The sequence below is a fragment of the Alnus glutinosa genome, chromosome 9 (genome assembly GCF_958979055.1).
Source record: "Alnus glutinosa chromosome 9, dhAlnGlut1.1, whole genome shotgun sequence".
Classification (NCBI taxonomy): domain Eukaryota; kingdom Viridiplantae; phylum Streptophyta; class Magnoliopsida; order Fagales; family Betulaceae; genus Alnus; species Alnus glutinosa.
In genome coordinates, this window is record NC_084894.1 from 17,090,567 (window position 1) to 17,108,264 (window position 17,698).

At 36.4% G+C, this 17,698-nt stretch overlaps 2 protein-coding genes across 5 annotated transcripts; both read left to right on the top strand.

Moving 5' to 3' along the window:
* Nucleotides 1–505: 505 nt before the first annotated feature.
* Nucleotides 506–7,026, top strand: LOC133877598 (uncharacterized). Of its 4 annotated transcripts, none has more exons than XM_062315967.1 (15): nt 506–622; nt 996–1,154; nt 1,277–1,388; nt 1,496–1,606; nt 2,490–2,594; nt 3,075–3,158; nt 3,295–3,410; nt 3,662–3,763; nt 3,850–3,963; nt 4,066–4,122; nt 4,758–4,824; nt 4,949–5,002; nt 5,823–5,897; nt 6,334–6,369; nt 6,594–7,026. In XM_062315967.1, exons 2-15 carry the CDS (start codon nt 1,135–1,137, stop codon nt 6,690–6,692), a joined length of 1,152 nt encoding a protein of 383 aa, XP_062171951.1. In that variant the 5' UTR covers nt 506–622; nt 996–1,134; the 3' UTR covers nt 6,693–7,026. The 4 variants fall into 4 exon arrangements, with proteins under 4 accessions (XP_062171951.1, XP_062171953.1, XP_062171954.1 ...); XM_062315969.1 differs by having other exon boundaries at nt 509–622; nt 1,029–1,154; XM_062315970.1 differs by having other exon boundaries at nt 594–655; nt 1,029–1,154.
* Nucleotides 7,027–12,690: 5,664 nt separating this feature from the next.
* LOC133877775 (UDP-xylose transporter 1) lies at nt 12,691–16,397 on the top strand. The gene is made up of 8 exons (XM_062316179.1): nt 12,691–13,098; nt 13,632–13,752; nt 14,476–14,660; nt 15,064–15,131; nt 15,222–15,354; nt 15,495–15,656; nt 15,791–16,063; nt 16,159–16,397. Exons 2-8 carry the CDS (start codon nt 13,632–13,634, stop codon nt 16,261–16,263), a joined length of 1,047 nt encoding a protein of 348 aa, XP_062172163.1. The 5' UTR covers nt 12,691–13,098; the 3' UTR covers nt 16,264–16,397.
* The last annotated feature ends 1,301 nt before the right edge of the window (nt 16,398–17,698 follow it).

The following is a 17,698-nucleotide window of genomic DNA, read 5'->3' on the forward strand; positions in this document are numbered from 1 at the left end:
TCTCCAAATAAAAATCATGATTTCACCCCTATCATTTTGGTGAAGAAATATAGGCATTTACGGGGGCGGAGGTAGTAAGGGGCTTCAGGGGTCCAAAGTCCTCCAAAAAAAAAAAAAAAAAAGATTTTAAAAAAAATTTAAAATTTTACTCCTAATTTTTTTATTTTCTAGTTTTGACCCCCAACTTTTTTTTTTCAATTTAGCTCTCTCAAATTGCAAAAACTGGCTCCACTTGAACATTTATGTGGTTAATTAAATCACCACATGCCTCCTTATTATTGGAAATTTTTCTAGAGTAAAATGGATGAACACTTTGTTTTGTTTTTGGTTTTTTTTTTTAAAAAAATATTAATCAAATAATTAAGTTTTATTGTCAAATTATCTAATTATATAAAAATCTACAAAAATAAATAGTAATCCAGCGGCACATTACCACGTGGAAGACACGACCGTTTGACTGTCCAAAGAGTTGCAACGAGACTACGAGAGAATGGCCGTAGCCCTATACTATTTGTCTGAGGAAATTCAAAAGCGGGGCAATTTGGTCACATATATTTTTTTCTCTTTTATTTCCAGTTCGGCAATAACAATCATCGGAGAACCTTTTTCATCTCTCTCTCAGGTCCCTATTCTATGTTCTTGTTTTTTTTTATGAGTGAGTTCTTTCTTCGAATATATGATACTATAATTTTATAGGAGATTTCCTTGATGAACGTGATTGATTTGTTTCCCCACAACTGCAATGCCACATTTTTCTGAAATTTATGTATCAGTGTCGTCCAATTCGGTTACAATCGATGTTTTTGTTTTTGTTAAATTTTTTAGGCAGATCAAGATTGTGATTAACTCTTAAATGACTCGCTAAATCATAGAGAAGCATCGCCAAAGAATAAATAAATCGATAAACACGTAGGTTAGAATTTAGTAATTGATTCGAAATTTTCGGGAAATTGTATGTCTTTCAGTCTGGTAATTCCAATTCCATTAACTATCAGGTCTAATACTACTTTGAAGTTTGCCTTTCGAAGGTTTGTTCTCATAATTGCGAAGAATGCCATATTTGCTTCAGAAGTTGCTTTAGGAATTGAATCTCCGCGGGGAAAGTGACCTATTGAGTTAAAGTTCTGTTCTAAAATGGTGACCATACACCGTAGGTATGAAACGAAATGGTTTTGTACTTCTTGCTTTTGTTTTGTTTTGTTTTTTTCCCCCTAAAAAAACTAAGATTTGCGAATGTTCACGAGAATTGATTCTCGGTTTTCCGTTTTGATCTCAGTGGAGTTTTGAGGAAATCAAACGATGGCGCTAGGCTAGTAGTCACGACGATTATAGGAGTCGTATTTGGATTTTTTATAGGTGCTTCGATTCCGTCGATATCTCTAACTAAGGTATTTTGGGCTCCATCATTGGTTTTTCTTTTTCCTTGTTTAATTTTTATTGGACTACTGTTGCAATAGATGCCTATATCCATTTGACTGCTTCTTAAATTTCGCAGATTAACTTACCTTCAAGCCTTATATCGTCTCTTGATGTAGCCATGCCTGACATACATAGATCCACTAGAAGCGAATCTGTTGAAAGTGTTGGATCCGGCAATGTTCCGAAGGTAATTTGTATAGGTGGTCTCCATGCCTAAGTATATGTATAATTATTATTGATTTCTTATCTTGTTAGTTTATGAAAGCAATGTCACCCCGAAATGTAGTGAATTATTACCACCTTTGTACCCCCATTATATGGATTTTGGTGTCAGATTGTTGGTTCTTGTATCTTCTTTTACGATATTATTTCATTTGTGAAGTGAATTTTATTTTTGGTTCGGAAACCAACACTACCTTTTATAAATCAGTTCTAAACTTTTTAGGCCAAATAGCAAATGTATTTTGTCGGTGTGAATTGTTAGGACTGTGCATTAACGATCAATTTGGCCTCTCTGATATTGTTCATGTAATACTTTCATGACCAACCAGTCCACCACTCATTTTGCTCAGCAAGACTTTCTATTCTTCAGTTTGGCTTGTACATTAACAATGGCTTTATAAATGAAAGTGCTGGCTTTGGGGGATGGGGCAAAGTTGTGTGATCTTCTTTTTCATTGAATTTCATGATTCATAATTTCTTTGATTTTATTTTTAAGAGAATTCTACTAGAGATAATATGACGAAAGAAAGCTGTATTTACTTGTAAAATTGTTCTTATTAAAATAGCAATGAGATCATCATAGAGTTTTTCTCTGATCAGCACTTTCCTGATTAGTGTGCTTGTTTTTGTTGCATTATGTACCAAAAATTATACTTGGTATAAAGGAATAAAAGAATAATTACTAAAAGGAGTATGAAACAATCTTGATATTAAGATCAGCTTGGCCTTTATGTATTCCTTCTCAATTGCAGGTTTTGCAGTGTGGTTTGTGTCAAGCAAAAGTAAATGATAAGGCCTAGTTTTGGTTTGGACTGATATTTTTCTGTGGCTTGTTTGCTTTCTCTCAGATATATGTTCCAACAAATCCTCGTGGAGCAGAGTCATTACCTCCAGGAATTGTTGTATCAGAATCTGATCTTTATTTACGCAGACTATGGGGTGAACCTAGTGAGGTATGGTGTAGAATGGTGGTAAGAATATTAAGTAAGAATATCAAATAGAATGATGATTTTCTGACAGTAGGCAAGAGAAGCATTCTAGGTTGTCACCCATGCATGTACATTTTGTGGCCCGAAGCTTGCAATTTGCCATCTGATATTAATGACTGTGCAATAGAAACTGTGTTTTGATGAAGTCTGATTTTGTAAACATTTTCTCTCTAAAATAGGTCATAGTATTCCCCTTTGCAGATGGATGCCAGAATCGATTAGATGGTAGGTTATGCTTTTGAAGCAGAGGAGGTAACAGAAAGTCTTAGGGAAGGAGGAGGGATGAGGACCTTTCTTTTCAAAATTTGCATATATGCATATAAATTTGAGCAGGGAGCCAAAGTGCAATAAATCTTCACCTTTGAGCCATTTATTGACTGTGCATGTGAAACAACAACCTGGTTCATGGGAATTATCTTATGATGCAATTACTGAAATATGCAGGATCTGAAGAAAAAGCCGAAATACTTGCTGACATTCACTGTTGGTCTTGATCAGAGAAACAATATTAATGCAGCAGTTAAAAAGGTTATAAAAGGGACCATCCCTTAATTTAATTTCGATCTTTCATTTTTCTTCTCTTAAGTTTAACTTTAACTTAAGATGCTGACTACTGGGGTTCTTTTTCTTTTTTCCTTTTTATTTTTTATTTTTTTTTGTGTAGTTTTCTGAGGATTTCATGATTATGCTTTTTCACTATGATGGTCGGACAAGTGAATGGGATGAATTTGAGTGGTCCAAGAGTGCAATCCATGTTAGTGTGAGGAAACAAACAAAATGGTAAGTTTCGTCACTGTCCATTGCTTTCACTTCTACCTTTTTCCTACATTGGATAAGAGCTTCATTAATCCTTGCATTCTATAGCAAACTCGAGTTAGCTAGCTTTCGAACGTCGAATTAGAGTTAGATTTATTCGCATTCTTCTGTAGAGTTCTGTCCACTGCATTTTATAATTAGCTGAGACTTAAGGCCATGCAGGTGGGTGAATCTGCAGTTTATTCTGACATTCGTACTTTTTTATTATTTTACAGGTGGTATGCAAAAAGGTTTTTGCATCCTGATGTTGTAGCATCTTTTGAATATATTTTTATATGGGATGAAGATCTTGGAGTAGAACACTTCAATGGAGATAAGTAAGTTTTTATTTATCAGTCTTGTTTCCTTCTAAGATACACCTGTCACATGCTTCTTTCTGTTTTTCCTTCATGCAATTTACCAGGTACATCGAGTTGGTTAAGAAACATGGTTTGGAGATCTCTCAACCTGGTCTTGAGCCCAATAACGGACTAACGTGGGAAATGACAAAGAGGAGAGGTGACAGAGAAGTTCATATGTAAGCTCTCTCCCTCTCTTTAGTGATATTATTATAATGGTATTGCTGTATTATGCAATTTAAATTGTTGTTAAAGTTCTTTATGTATGGAGTTGTGAATAGGGTTACAGATGAGAAGCCAGGCTGGTGTAGTGACCCACATTTGCCTCCTTGTGCTGCGTATGCTCTCTCTCTCTCTCCCCTGTGTGTGTGTGTGTGTGTGTGTGTGAGTGAATATTTTTTTTTTTTTTTGATAAGTGAAAAAAAAAGGGTGAGTGAATATTTTCATAAACACAATAATACAAAGACAAATGTTCTATTATTTGTACCAAATGCTTGTACAATTGTTGTGCATGCTATTTATTACCTGGCACTTTGGTGGTCATCCTGGACAATTTGTGTAATATGACTTATTTTATTACCATACTAAATCATTTTTAGACTTTAATTCCGATATTATGATTAATTAATTTTCTTCAAGAATAGTATGACATATTATCAAAAGTATGTGTGGAAAATAAGTAGAATTTGTAAATCATGACCATTAGTTAGCTATAGTCTTACGAAAGTTTTTCAGAAGGTTTGCTTAAAAAAATTGGAAATTTTGGCTTACAAATAATGCAAGATTAATTATCACGATTGGATTAAGATTCCTTAAGTAGCCTGGCAGGATGATGTGTTTGTTGCATAATTCTCAATATCTGATCTTTGATTTACATGCGCAATTTCTATAGCAGGTACAACAACAGTCTAAACATATATCCTTTATTTAGGGTGGCTCAATTCTGTTTTGATTAGTTCTTTTGTTCTTTCAGATTTGTAGAAATTATGGCCCCCGTCTTTTCTCAGGAAGCTTGGCGTTGTGTGTGGCATATGATTCAGGTATGTTTGGTATCTAGCATTGTGTTGGTAAATTATTGCACATGAATAAATATATAGTTTTCTCTTTTGATTGTTGTCCAATGATCCAGCCACCTTTATCCAATGCTCTAATTTCTGCTTGTAGAATGATTTGGTGCATGGATGGGGATTGGATTTTGCTCTCAGAAGATGTGTAGAGGTCAGTGGCTTTTCTTTCTTTCTTATTTATTTTTTATTTTTTTTGTTTTTTGTGCCCTTCTTTGTATGACTTAGCTGCCCTTTCATTTGCTAAATGGATGACCTGGTTATTTTTCAATTGCTTTCATTTCCTGTGTATTTTATAGAGAAGGCCAGGATTTTGATTTTCCTTGTAGGTTGATCACTATCACAATCATCACTTTTCGTTATCTCTCTCCCATTTATTTATCAGGAAAGGGAGCAGCAAAAAAAATGTTTATATCAATTCTAGTAAAGTGATTTCATGGATTCATGCTTAAATAATATACTCAGGGGATTTCACTATCTCACTGTAAATATAAGACTTGAGATTTAGGTGGCAATGATCATATTTGTTCACATCTGTGTCATAAGTGCCAAGCCAATAGTGATCAGTAAACAATTAAACAATCAAATTACAAGCATGGTCTGTTTGTCAAACAGTATGACAGATCTAAACCATGTGACGGAAAGATCATTTAGGAGCTCATTATACATCTTCTGTTAATATCTGTTCCTAGCACCTTGTATTCTTAAAATATTTTAGCAAGGACATCAAAAATTATTTTTTTAGCAAGGACTAGTTTATGTGGATTCTGAAAAGTGAACATACAAAAAGAAAATGTAGATTATGAAAAGTAGGGTCCTTCCTAATCATCAAATGCAATTATGGTCTTGAATTCAACGTTGAATCTGTCTGGTAGATTTGCATATCCCCATCTTACAAAGTTTCTTTTGTTAGATTAGTGAGGTCAGGTACCTTTTCCTGGCACATTGTAATGAGTCTTGTTTTATCTCTGCAGCCTGCACATGAAAAAATTGGTGTGGTTGATTCGCAGTGGATTGTACATCAAGTAATACCTTCTCTTGGGAGCCAGGTCAGTCATCAATAAGTTTTGTGAGATATTTTCATTTGTGCTTTGTTGTGTGCATGATGTATCTCAGAAGCTCTCTCTCTCTCTTTCACCTTCTCTTGGGAGGCTGGTCAGTCCTCAATTAGTTTGTGAGATATTTTCATTTGTGCTTAGTTGTGTGCATGCATGTGCACATTCGACTTTTGGAATTATGGAAGACTCGCAAGTGTGTGCATGTCTCTGAAAATTCGACTCCTGGAATTATTTGGTATATTTTGTGCCAAATTAGATTAAAGTTTCAGGGAAATCTCCATGAGCACACTTGGAAAGCTTCAAATTTGCGTTCTCAATCATAATTATTAAGGAAGAGCTAGTCAACCGAATTGATTAGTTGCTTTAATTCAATGATTGACTACAAATCTTTGATTTGTATTCTTATACTTTATCTGTCAACTTTCAGGGTCAGTCCGATAATGGGAAAGCTCCATGGGAAGGGGTATGTATATTTTATCATTTTTTTTTTTTTTTTTTGAAATAGATATTGTACTTTGCTTCCTGGTATGAAACTCATTACTTTGTAGCTTCTTGTCTGAAGTTTATTTTATTGGTTAATATTACCCTTTCATATAGAGTTCGATTATCTTACCTTTTTTTTTTTTTTTTTTTTTCTTAAGCCTGGACTGAGTTCTGTTTTTTGGTACCTGGTTGTCTTGTGTTCAGGTGAGAGCAAGATGTAGAAATGAGTGGGCTCAGTTCCGGTCTCGCCTCACCAATGCAGATAAGGCATACCTTACTCAAACTGGGAAGGAGAAGCGTTGAGAACCCCCCCCCCCCCCCCCCCCCCCCCCCCCCCCCCTCCTTTCGCTTTTTCTTTTGTACATGTTTGTCTTTTGCCCTAGGTGGTGTTTATTGGCTCAATTCTTCATGCCTTTTTTTTTTTTAATGATTTTTTGTTCAAGGTGGGCGGCTCGTTTTTGTGAGCCACTCTTCTGTATCTTATAGAATGCCGCAGTTATAAAAGAGAAGAAAATGTTACCGTCTTGTTTTCCAGGACGGGTTTGCCTCCTTTACAGATATAACGGATAATTTGTGCTATGTTAGGGCAGTGGTGGTCGTTGCAAACTTGCAACGCCACAATTGTCTTATTTTTTTATATATTTTTTTTTATTTTGAGGGGGGTTGGGGGGGGGGGGTTGAAAGCCTATGTGTTACGTCATCTGCTTCCGTGGTTTCTATTGTCGGAGCCAATGCTTTTAAATTCATTTCCTGTAATGCCCAAATTCAAAAGAGCCTAGTCCGTTAGCCTTAAAACCTTAGAAGTGCAAGGTTATATATTAGGATGCTAGAAAACTTGTAAACTACTACCATACATGTCACGAGAAAATAATATTTTTGCAGAAGCATAAGTTTTTAACAAAAAGAGTAATTAACACAACTTAACAAGTTAGGTGATCCATTTTTTTTTTTTTTTGTGCCCAATGCACTTACTAACATAAAACATAGTTTGATAGAATATAAATGTAATGAAAGTAACATAGTGGATGATATGATGACCTCCAAAAGCTTAAGCATTCCAGCCACTTACCCATTCGCCTCAAAACCTGAAAAGGAGAAGAAAATAAAGGGTGAGCGAAAGGCTCAGAAAGTAATATTTCCTACCGAGTTAAAAAGGTTGAGGTTGAGACTTTTTGAAATAAAGTAACATTAAAATTTGAAGCTAATACTTAAGCATATAACATAAAGTAATTGTTTGAGTTAAATCCCATTTTCTCCTATCCAAAACATTTTTCTTAGTTTTAGTAAACAAAACATATGTTTAGAAATATTTCATAAATTAATTTTTTTCATCAAGCTCGATATGAAGACATGATTCTTAAATGAGTAAAAGTTTATCTTTTCACTTGTCATTTATGGCGTCGCATATTATTACACCATGTATGTATAGGATTGTGCTATCCAACCTTCGAGGATCTGGCAACACCAGTGGTCGTAGGGTGTTCTGGTCATCTAATTAACTTATTGGTGTACTCAGCATGACAACTTAGTGATGGTCACACCTTCACGTAACCGTAACTTCAATGTAGTGCACTCCATCCTAACTCGGTACCGTGCTATTAACTTTTCTTTAGGCCAAATGTCTTAAAACATTCATTTACATAATATGGTTCCACTTTACACATGCTTATTATTTACTTTCTTAAACTTTCAATAATCATATACCTTAGCATGTGAAAAGGGTACCACTTCTGTTGTTATACCTCGGTCCCATATTGAGAAGATGAGTAGCCCACATAGAGTGGATAGTTTATAAAGGTAGTTATGAATGCTAAGTCCCACATTGCCTAGTTATTAGGTAAAATTGAGTTTTATAATGGATTCTAAGAAAGCTTCAAATTGACAAGTCCTTTTGGGGTGATAGTGTAGATGTGGCTAGTGCTTTTTCTTGGGTCATTACACCCTGATATCTTCGGAGGCCAATGTTACAACCCATCCCCAACGACATAATATTGTTTGCTTTTGACTCCTCCGAACCAAACTTTCCAGGAGGCCACCCATCCTAATACTATTCTCGCAGAAGCATGTTTAACTACAAAGTTCTGATAAGTTAATGACCATCACGGCTTTAAAATGTATTGTATCACGGAGGTTGCATTTATACATATATGCACATCCACATTCCCAGGCTATGTGGGACGTCACAATCACCCCCTCTTTGGACCCAGCGTCCTCGCTGGCGACCCTCATGGGATCCTCCCATTCTTGGCATCCCAACAAGTGCCTGCTAACGACCCTCATGGGCTTGTGCACGCTTCCCCCATCTCAGGTTGAGCAATGACTCTGATACCATTTGTAACAACCTACCCCCAACGACACAATATTGTCCGTTTTTTGCTCCGCCGAACCAGACTTCGTAGGATGTCACCCATCCCGATACTACTCTCACAAAAGCACGCTTAACCACAGAGTTCTAATAGGTTCAGTCATCATGGCTTTAAAACGCGTTGTGTCAAGGACGATGCTTTTATACATATAAGCACATCTCCATTCCCAGGCGATGTGGGACATTACAGCCGACGAAAGTCCGGATCTTTCTTTATCACCATGAGACTTTTGTTGGTCTTGTGTTGAGAGGAGTGAAGTTGTATTCAGCGAATTTCTTAACCGGCTTCTGCTCCTCCTTGCCTGCTTTCTTGAGCTCCTTCTTCTTTTCCAAGGCTACTTCTTGAGGCCTCCGTGAATTGATCATGTCCTTGAGAGTTTCTTCCTGGTTGATGAATTCCTCCACCCTATCCACTAGCCCCTGTAAGGTGCTCGGCTGCTTCCAAGCTAGCTTCTTCATCAATGGTTCCTCCGATGACAACCCTTGATAGAGGGCTGAGAAAACCATGTCATCGGTCGGATCTTCCACGGTCATTCTCTCAGAGTTGAAGCGAGCCATGAAGTACTGGAGAGTCTCGCTACTTCCCTGTTGCAGCGTTAGCAGGTATCCCAAGGGTTTCTTGCGCATCCGTGCAACCATGAACTGTCCCAAGAACTCTCTACCCAGCTCCTCAAATTTGACAACAAATCTCGGGGGTAGTCTTCTGAACCAATCCTGAGCATCCCCTGTTAAAGTTAATGGGAAGCCCCAGCAAGCAACTTCGTCCGAGATTCCATGAAGGTCAAGATAGACCTTAAAGTTCTTTGGTGCTCAACAGGATCCCCAGTCCTGGCATAGCTTTGGATCTGAGGGACTTTTGAATTTCTCAGGCAAGCGGTATTCAGCTACCCGCCGGGTGAATGAGGTACTAGCATCCATCAAGAGTCTATCCACCACAATAACTTTGCTCTTGTCTTTTCTCTCCATCTCTCTAGCCATGCTAGTACACCTCCTCTCTAAATCAGCGACCTTCCTGTCCAAGTACTCTGCATCTCCTCCCAGATCCCTCTTTAGATTCATCCCGTCATAATGCGTCATTGGGGCCTTGTTTTCCTAGCAGTCCTCTTCATAGAAACTATCCTCGTGATGGATGCAGTTATTTACCTGGTTGTTATGCTCTTCCTACCCTTGCCCTTCCTTGTTAATCTCAGAGTGAGATTGTTTGGGGATTCTAACCAGCAGCTCCATGTTCTGTCGTATCAAGAGAGCTATTTGGACTTCTAATGCCACAGTCTGGTTCTGTTCTACGTCGCCTGGGTGAGGGACTTATAGAGGCAGTGGTGGATTGTTCTGGCCTTCCAAAAGCAAGTTCGGTTGAGCCACTAGATTCGGTGCCTGTCTTCTCGGCCTGGTGGCTCGGCCATCGAAGCGAGTTGTTACTACCATAACATATATTTTTTATAAGGACGGAATCACGTTCCCACAGACGCAGCCAAACTGTTAGTACAGTTTCCGGTATGGTGTGACAACTCACTCTACAAAGCTTTTCACGTCCCATGATCACTACAAAACAGACAAAGTCAAGAGAACACGTTAGGGTTGGCTGGCAATCCTCCCTCCGATGCCTAAGTAGGTGTTTTTGTCTAAAGAATATGCAAGTATAATAATATCAATCTTGTTATCATACATGAGGCCTAAGCCTATTTATAGGCTGAGTGGTAAGTACATTTGTTGCTTTAGGATTTCGTCTCCTTTTTCTCCCTTGACCTAGGAGCGCAGCCAGAATCAGACCCTAACTCAGAGTTAGGGCCGGCTCAACCAAAAGGCGAGTTACTAAGGCCCCCAAAGGCAGGTTTGTTCGAAAAATAAATAAATAAATAATAATAAAAAAAGACTAAACATAATCTGAAATAGTTTTATTTTTTCTTCAATGGAATAAGGTCCCAAAACAAGTTTGTTTGAAAAAAGAAAAAGAAAAAAGCCTAATCATAAGTTGAAATGGTTTTTTTTTTTTTTTTTTTTTTTTTTTTTTTTTTCCAATGGAATAAGATTTGGAAAAAAAGAAAAGAAAAAAAGAAGCACAATCATAATCTGAAATGGTTTTGAAAAAAAATAAAATAAGCATGATCTCTTATTTGGATACTATTTAACTTCAATAGAAAAATAATTAGTTAAAGGCCCAAGAACACAACAATTAATGCCAACAAAAAAAAAAGTACATTCTCTTTCCTATTAGGAAACTCAACTAAGAAAGATGTGGACTACAAAAAAGGCAATGAAGAGAGTGGGGCTCACAAAAAAAGATTTGTTGAAATACAAGTCATAACTCTACAAAAACAACCATCATTGAGAGTTGGGCCCACGAAAAAATGTCTCGTTTAAAATTCTCGTCTTAGGCCTCAAAATACATCGAGCTGGCCTTGCTCGGAGTCCTCTACCCTCCAAACCGAGGTTTTTTCCTTAATAATCTCTAAGCGAGAATCATGGCATCATATTCAGGATTAGTGTCAGCCCTGAATTTTCTGGGACTGGATGCAACTCCGAGATGTCTGGGATTGCGTACACAGAATCTCCCGTCCGTTGCGCTGGTCCCATGTCCATTACCTTCTCAGGGCTTCCAAGTTATTGTAGTCGTAGGTCTATATCGGAGGGGCTACAGGCCTGTATTCACGAGTGGGCTGATGTGGGCTAAGAGGCTCGTAGTTCTCAAAATGGGCCGGGCAAAAAGGGATTATTCCCAACAGTACTAATTGCCAAACCACATATTGAATTTCATTGATAAGAAATTCACCATATTTACAAGCAACAGGTGCATAAAATTTTTGAGAAAAAAGCCGTGTGGTCTCTTAACTGCTGATATTTATGTTCCACGTGTGTGATTCTTGGAGGAATATTTGTGGGAACAAGTGGGGATGGGATGTCCAAGGTAAGTGATCGTTGTCATAGGGGTTGGACACTGTTACAATTTCAATTCTCTAGTCATAGGGATAGACAGGAACTTTCCATTTCTTCTTTTCAATACTGAATTAGTGAATATTTATGCTGGTCCTTAATTGGCGGGTCGCTGGAAGTTAAAGCAACAGCGACCTTAAGGTAATTGAAGACAAACAGGCCAGGCAATTGAAGAAATTTGAACTACAAAATACGCAAGGGGATATATATTAAAAGGACATATATTTATATATATAGTAATTGGTTCAATTTGTAACTAGGGAATCAATCCCTAGATCCTAATCCTGTTTTGGGATTTTTAACGAATAAGAGTATGAAGTTTTTGTTCAAAAAAAAAAAAAAATTGGTTCAATTAGTAGGTTACATAATAGCTCCCTTGTAGATTCCTAAATCCCTAATGAAGGTAAGATTTAATCCCCAAATTTCTGGTGCAAGTTCAAAAGATTTACAAACTAGGTTAGAAATTATAAAATTAATCTTTGCTTGCTTTTAGAAATGGTGTGAAAGTGACCAAAACTGGTTCAGAAGAGTATAGAACAGTGGAGAAAATCCATAAAATATAATACCATTTTTATTTATTTTTCTCAACCGGCAAGATTAATTTACAAATGACGCTGATGAGTTTTATATTCCATGTAGCTCGTTTATAATTATAATTATTATTTTGTGAAATTTGGTGCCGACCTTTAGCAAGCATGAAGATGCATTGCTGTATTATGCCTGGTGGGTGATGCTAAACTGGGGAGGGGTGGGCGCAGGAGTGAGATTGAAGGTTCTTCACCAAACACTAAATTGCTTGAATTGGGAGATAGCTGGGGGTCATAAAAGAAATGGCATCTCACCTTCCTGCCTTGTGTCCCAAGCCTTAATCTAATATGTCCTTCAAAGCTACTAGCTATATTATCTCTGAGATTTGGAGGAATGGATCCAATTGGACCAAAACACCCCTCTTCAAAAACAAAACACGTGAGACGTGAAATTCCATTTACGAATGCCCTTTTCCGTCATTCTAATCCCAAGTCTTACTTACTGTCTTAATTAACGGTCATTTAAATTGACTCCCTCCAGTCCCTTGCTTGCAATAGCCGTCAAGTCCCTCCCTTCTGGAAGGGAAGCGGGGCACCTGAAGACAAAAGCTCGGCTCCTGTGTATGTACACTTTAAAAGACGGCGTTAGGCACCAACCGCAAAACCATCAAAAATAAAAGGGTGCAAAAGCTACATTCTCATACAAGCCACGACACTCATCCTCTCTCTCTCTCTCTCTCTCTCTCTCTAAGCTCTCTAAGCTCTCCCAATTCTCTCATCCCCAGTCCGGGCCGCGCCATTTATTGTTCAGAGTTTTCGGAGCTTGTAATTAAGCTCGTTTGAGTGTCTCCGGCCGAACGAGCTCCATATTATCCCTCTCGCAAAGGTACATTTTCTATTTTTATACTAGAAAAACCATTATTACATCTGTCATATATAACTGTAATTGGTTTAGCCAATTACCACTTCACAAAAAGCTGTTGCATTTTGCACTTTCGAGTTTCAATTCCTTTTGTTTCATTAAATTTAAACAAATTCACGTTTCCAAGTATATAACCATCTGTTACAAAAATTGATCAATCTTATATATTTTAATTAATTAATTATAATTGAGTTTGCCTTCCAATCTCACACCAATTAGGATAACCGTCGACCCCAAAACAATAATGACATTGACAGAATTGGTCATCACAAATAAAATCATTAATCCTTTCCTAATCTCAATCTTCTTTTTTCCTTGGACCAAAAGACAAAATATATATATATATATATATATATAGGGGACGCCTCTCCTAACCTTTCAAATTGGACAGTGCGTGGTGTCCCTTAAGAGTTAAAATTAATTGAATTTTATATTTAGCACCTGGTTTTGAAAAAATATATTCTTTGTTTCTGTTTCTTTTCTTGATTTTATCAAAGATGGGAGAAATGTCGACCTTCCAGTTGGGCGTGATTGGCGCGCTTTTCCTTTCAGTGGCATCATCAGTCTCCATTGTCATCTGCAACAAAGCTTTGATGAGCAAGCTTGGCTTCCCTTTTGGTAACTTCTCCATCCTAGCTATCTTCATAGTATTCCCTCAACACATTTTTAATTCAACAATATAATATTATTAATTATATACAAATTAATGGTCTTGTTTTCAAGACTCACTTTTTTGTTCTATTTGATGTAAGATTGTAAATTTGAAAATTTGAGAAATTAGTTCAATATATAAAAAGATTTAAGTCTCACTTTAAAAGTATGATACAAGTGTGAGTAATTAATATACTATACCTGGGTCCAAACCCATAAGTTTAAGCTTTGAAATTGAGTGGTATTCCCAGCACGTTATATTATGGTGTCTTACTAGGAGCCGTGTCTTTTAACATGTTGTACATATGGGTAATGCCTGGGTTTCATCCGGAAATTTTGCTTCACCATGGCATACTTGTAATTATAATAATTACAAGTATGCCATGGAAAAGCAAAATTTCCGGATGAATTTATAATTACAAGTATGTCATGGTAAAGCAAAATTTTTGGACGTAGCACTGCTCTCTGTACATATATATACATACTAAATTTTTTTAACTGCCATATATATATACATATAGCTGTTCGTGTGTATATATATATATATATATATATATATATATATATATATTAAATCTACTTTTTTTCTCCTATACTATTAAAGCTTAAACATGTTTATTATTATTATTATTATTAAAAAAGAATTTGCTCGTTTTCGGAACTTTATATTTTTTTTCTTGGTGCATGCAGCTACTACGCTGACTAGTTGGCATCTTTTGGTGACATTCTGCACCCTGCATGTGGCGCAACGCTTGAATTTTTTTGAGTCGAAATCAACTGACGCAAAGACTGTAATACTCTTTGGCATTCTGAATGGAGTTTCAATTGGACTTCTCAACTTGAGCCTGGGTTTCAACTCCATTGGATTTTACCAGGTTTACTTCAAATTTTCACTCTAGCTATTAGAAACTCAAGTATTTTCTTATATCAATATATATATAATGAAGGACAACTTGTATATATCTAGCATGATAAATGGCAAATGGAAAGGAAATCTTATGTTCCGAGCTTACAGAGTCTTATAAAAAGAAGGAAATTAAAAGATAGTTTTAGGGCATGTATCTTTCAACATCAGCAGAGGAAACTGCGCGCCTTCTTTATGAAATACAACTTATTGCAGATCGAATGGCAGGAAATCGACCTTAAAATGTGATTTAACTGTCTATCATCTAAGTGAACGTTATCTGTTATGATCAAGATTATAGCTACTGTATAAACATATGTGCGTATTCACCACATCTTTTGGTTTTCTTTTTCTTCTTAATTCGCTATTGGCAGATGACAAAACTTGCAATCATACCATTTACTGTACTATTGGAAACACTGTTCCTGAAAAAGCAATTCAGGTAATATTAGACTTGAGAGAGACCTGTTACTTACTATTTTCTAACCGGATTCTCCAAGCTCACTGTAACCTTTTCCTTTCTGATTTGCAGCCGGAAGATAAAGTTCTCTCTCTTCCTCTTACTAATAGGAGTTGGCATCGCTTCTATAACTGATCTTCAGCTCAATTCTCTCGGATCAATTCTCTCTGTTTTAGCCATAATAACTACCTGTGTTGGTCAAATTGTATCCTTTTGATTCCCAATATTTTTTATTTTAAAAGTGGTTAATTAATTTGCAGAATAAATATATGTAGATCGAGAAAGGTTTGGCTTTATTTATATGAATTGAACAAAATGGTCACCTTAACCTAATAATCCATTCAGCTGACAAACACAATACAAAAGAGGCTCAATGTATCTTCAACCCAGCTGCTATACCAGTCAGCTCCATTTCAGGCAGCAGTTCTCTTTGTCTCAGGCCCTCTGGTTGATCAGTTCCTCACCAAGCAAAATGTCTTCGCCTACAAATATTCTCCTTTAGTTTTGGTAACTTAAATAATACTGCCCTTTTCTTTTGCTTTCCTCATGCCTGCCTGCATTACATATGAATATGATATTACACGTAATTGAGAAAATTACCATTAGAATTGTGATGATAGATTGGAAGTGAAAATGTGCAGGCATTCATCGTGCTTTCTTGCCTAATAGCCGTGGCCGTGAACTTTAGCACCTTTCTAGTTATTGGCAAGACTTCGCCGGTTACATATCAAGTGCTAGGCCACCTCAAGACATGCCTTGTTCTTGCCTTTGGCTATACACTACTCCATGACCCATTTACAGAGAGGAACATTATTGGAATCCTAATCGCAATATGGGGCATGGGACTATACTCATATTTTTGCACTCAGGAGAATAAAAAGAAACAATCCGTTGATGTTTCACTCGTTTCTCAGGTACTATTCTCTCCCCTCTTTTTCACAACAATAGGAATTGGAGGATTGGTCTTGCTTTTTTCATTTTTCCCTGTTTAATTATTTTTAATTTCCAGATTAAAGATAAAGACACTACACCGCTTTTGGCTGGGAAGAACATGGGTCTTTCAGATAAGGAAACTCATGAGGCTAAGAAATCAACCAAGGACTCTGTTGTTTAAGTTTCTGACAAAAGCTTCATGTATCTTGGTGTTCTTTCCAGATCCAGTACATTTTTTCCCCCTATAAACTCAAGACATTTTGCTGAGTTGTAAAGGATTTTGATTCTTTGAATAAATTGACTCTCTTCCTTTTCTTTTCTTTTCTTTTTTTTTTTTTTTTTTTTTTTTTTTTTTTTTTTTTTTTTTTGGTCCTTTTCTTTTTCTATTTGATTCTCAAATTAGAAGAATCTCTAACCTTTTTTATAAAATTAAAAAAAAAAAAAAGAAAAAAAAAAGAAAAAAAAAAAGGAAAAAGTGAATCTCTAACTAGTATATCCCTAATGAACCATCAACCACCTCAAAGGAAGCCACGGATCTACAAGGCAACCAAATCAACAACAACGGCTACCAAATCAATTAGTGTATTGCGTGATTATTTTCCCTTTTTGTAAACATCAAAGCACTTGTATAAATTGACCATCGATGAATGAAACAAAGTGTGCAAAACAAATTCATTCAATTATCTTACTCTATATGGTATCAGAGCTCTAAACTAGCAACCCGTGCTGTCTTCCCTTTTGCACCCATTGCCTCCTTTCTCCTTGGAGTACTCTTTTATCAAACACCTAAGCTGCACACCAATGGCTTCATCTTCTATTGAGATATGATTTGCAAGCTTGATTGCCCACCTGCATACCAGTATTATCTTTCATATTTGAGTTATATATTCCTTTTCTTAGTCCATAGTTCATGGGATTTTGTTCCCTTTGCTGTAATATAAAACAGAGCTCAATGATACAAAATATATAATGAGAACCCGTTCTCTTTCATTGTTTGTGTTTCAATATTGTTCCAATTCATGTTTCTTGACATGGTATCAGAGCATCTCTGATTTTATCCCTTTTTTCTTTTTCTCTCCATCATGTCCGAGTCAGAGACAAACATGCAAGGTAATACACCACTGTAACGTCCCGCCCTAAATTTAAGGGTGAAATGGAGAATTTACACAATAATCCATGAAACGCTACTTCTAAATCCTTAAACAATCATCTTAGTGGAAAAACGTGTAATAATTTTTGTCTTTGAATTGACCACATAAACATTTCCAATAAACTAACCCAAAGCTTGTAAAATCATTACTCAATCTCATTACATCTCAAATTACAATCATAATGTACAAGTCACTACGATATAAAGAGAGACTGACTTAGGTCAAGTCAGTGTCTCACCAAACAGCATCACGAATGAATCTCTTCTTTGATCACTAAGCTCGCACACAATCTACTGCACATGACGCCTAAACACATAAAAACATTTTTGAATTCCGATACTTAGACTATTCTTTTGCTTGAAATCGCACTTTGAATACATGGTGGCTTAATACATAGTTTTATTGAAAGATCATACTTAAATCAACTCTTTGTTTTGAAATCATTCTTTAAATCATGATCCTTTA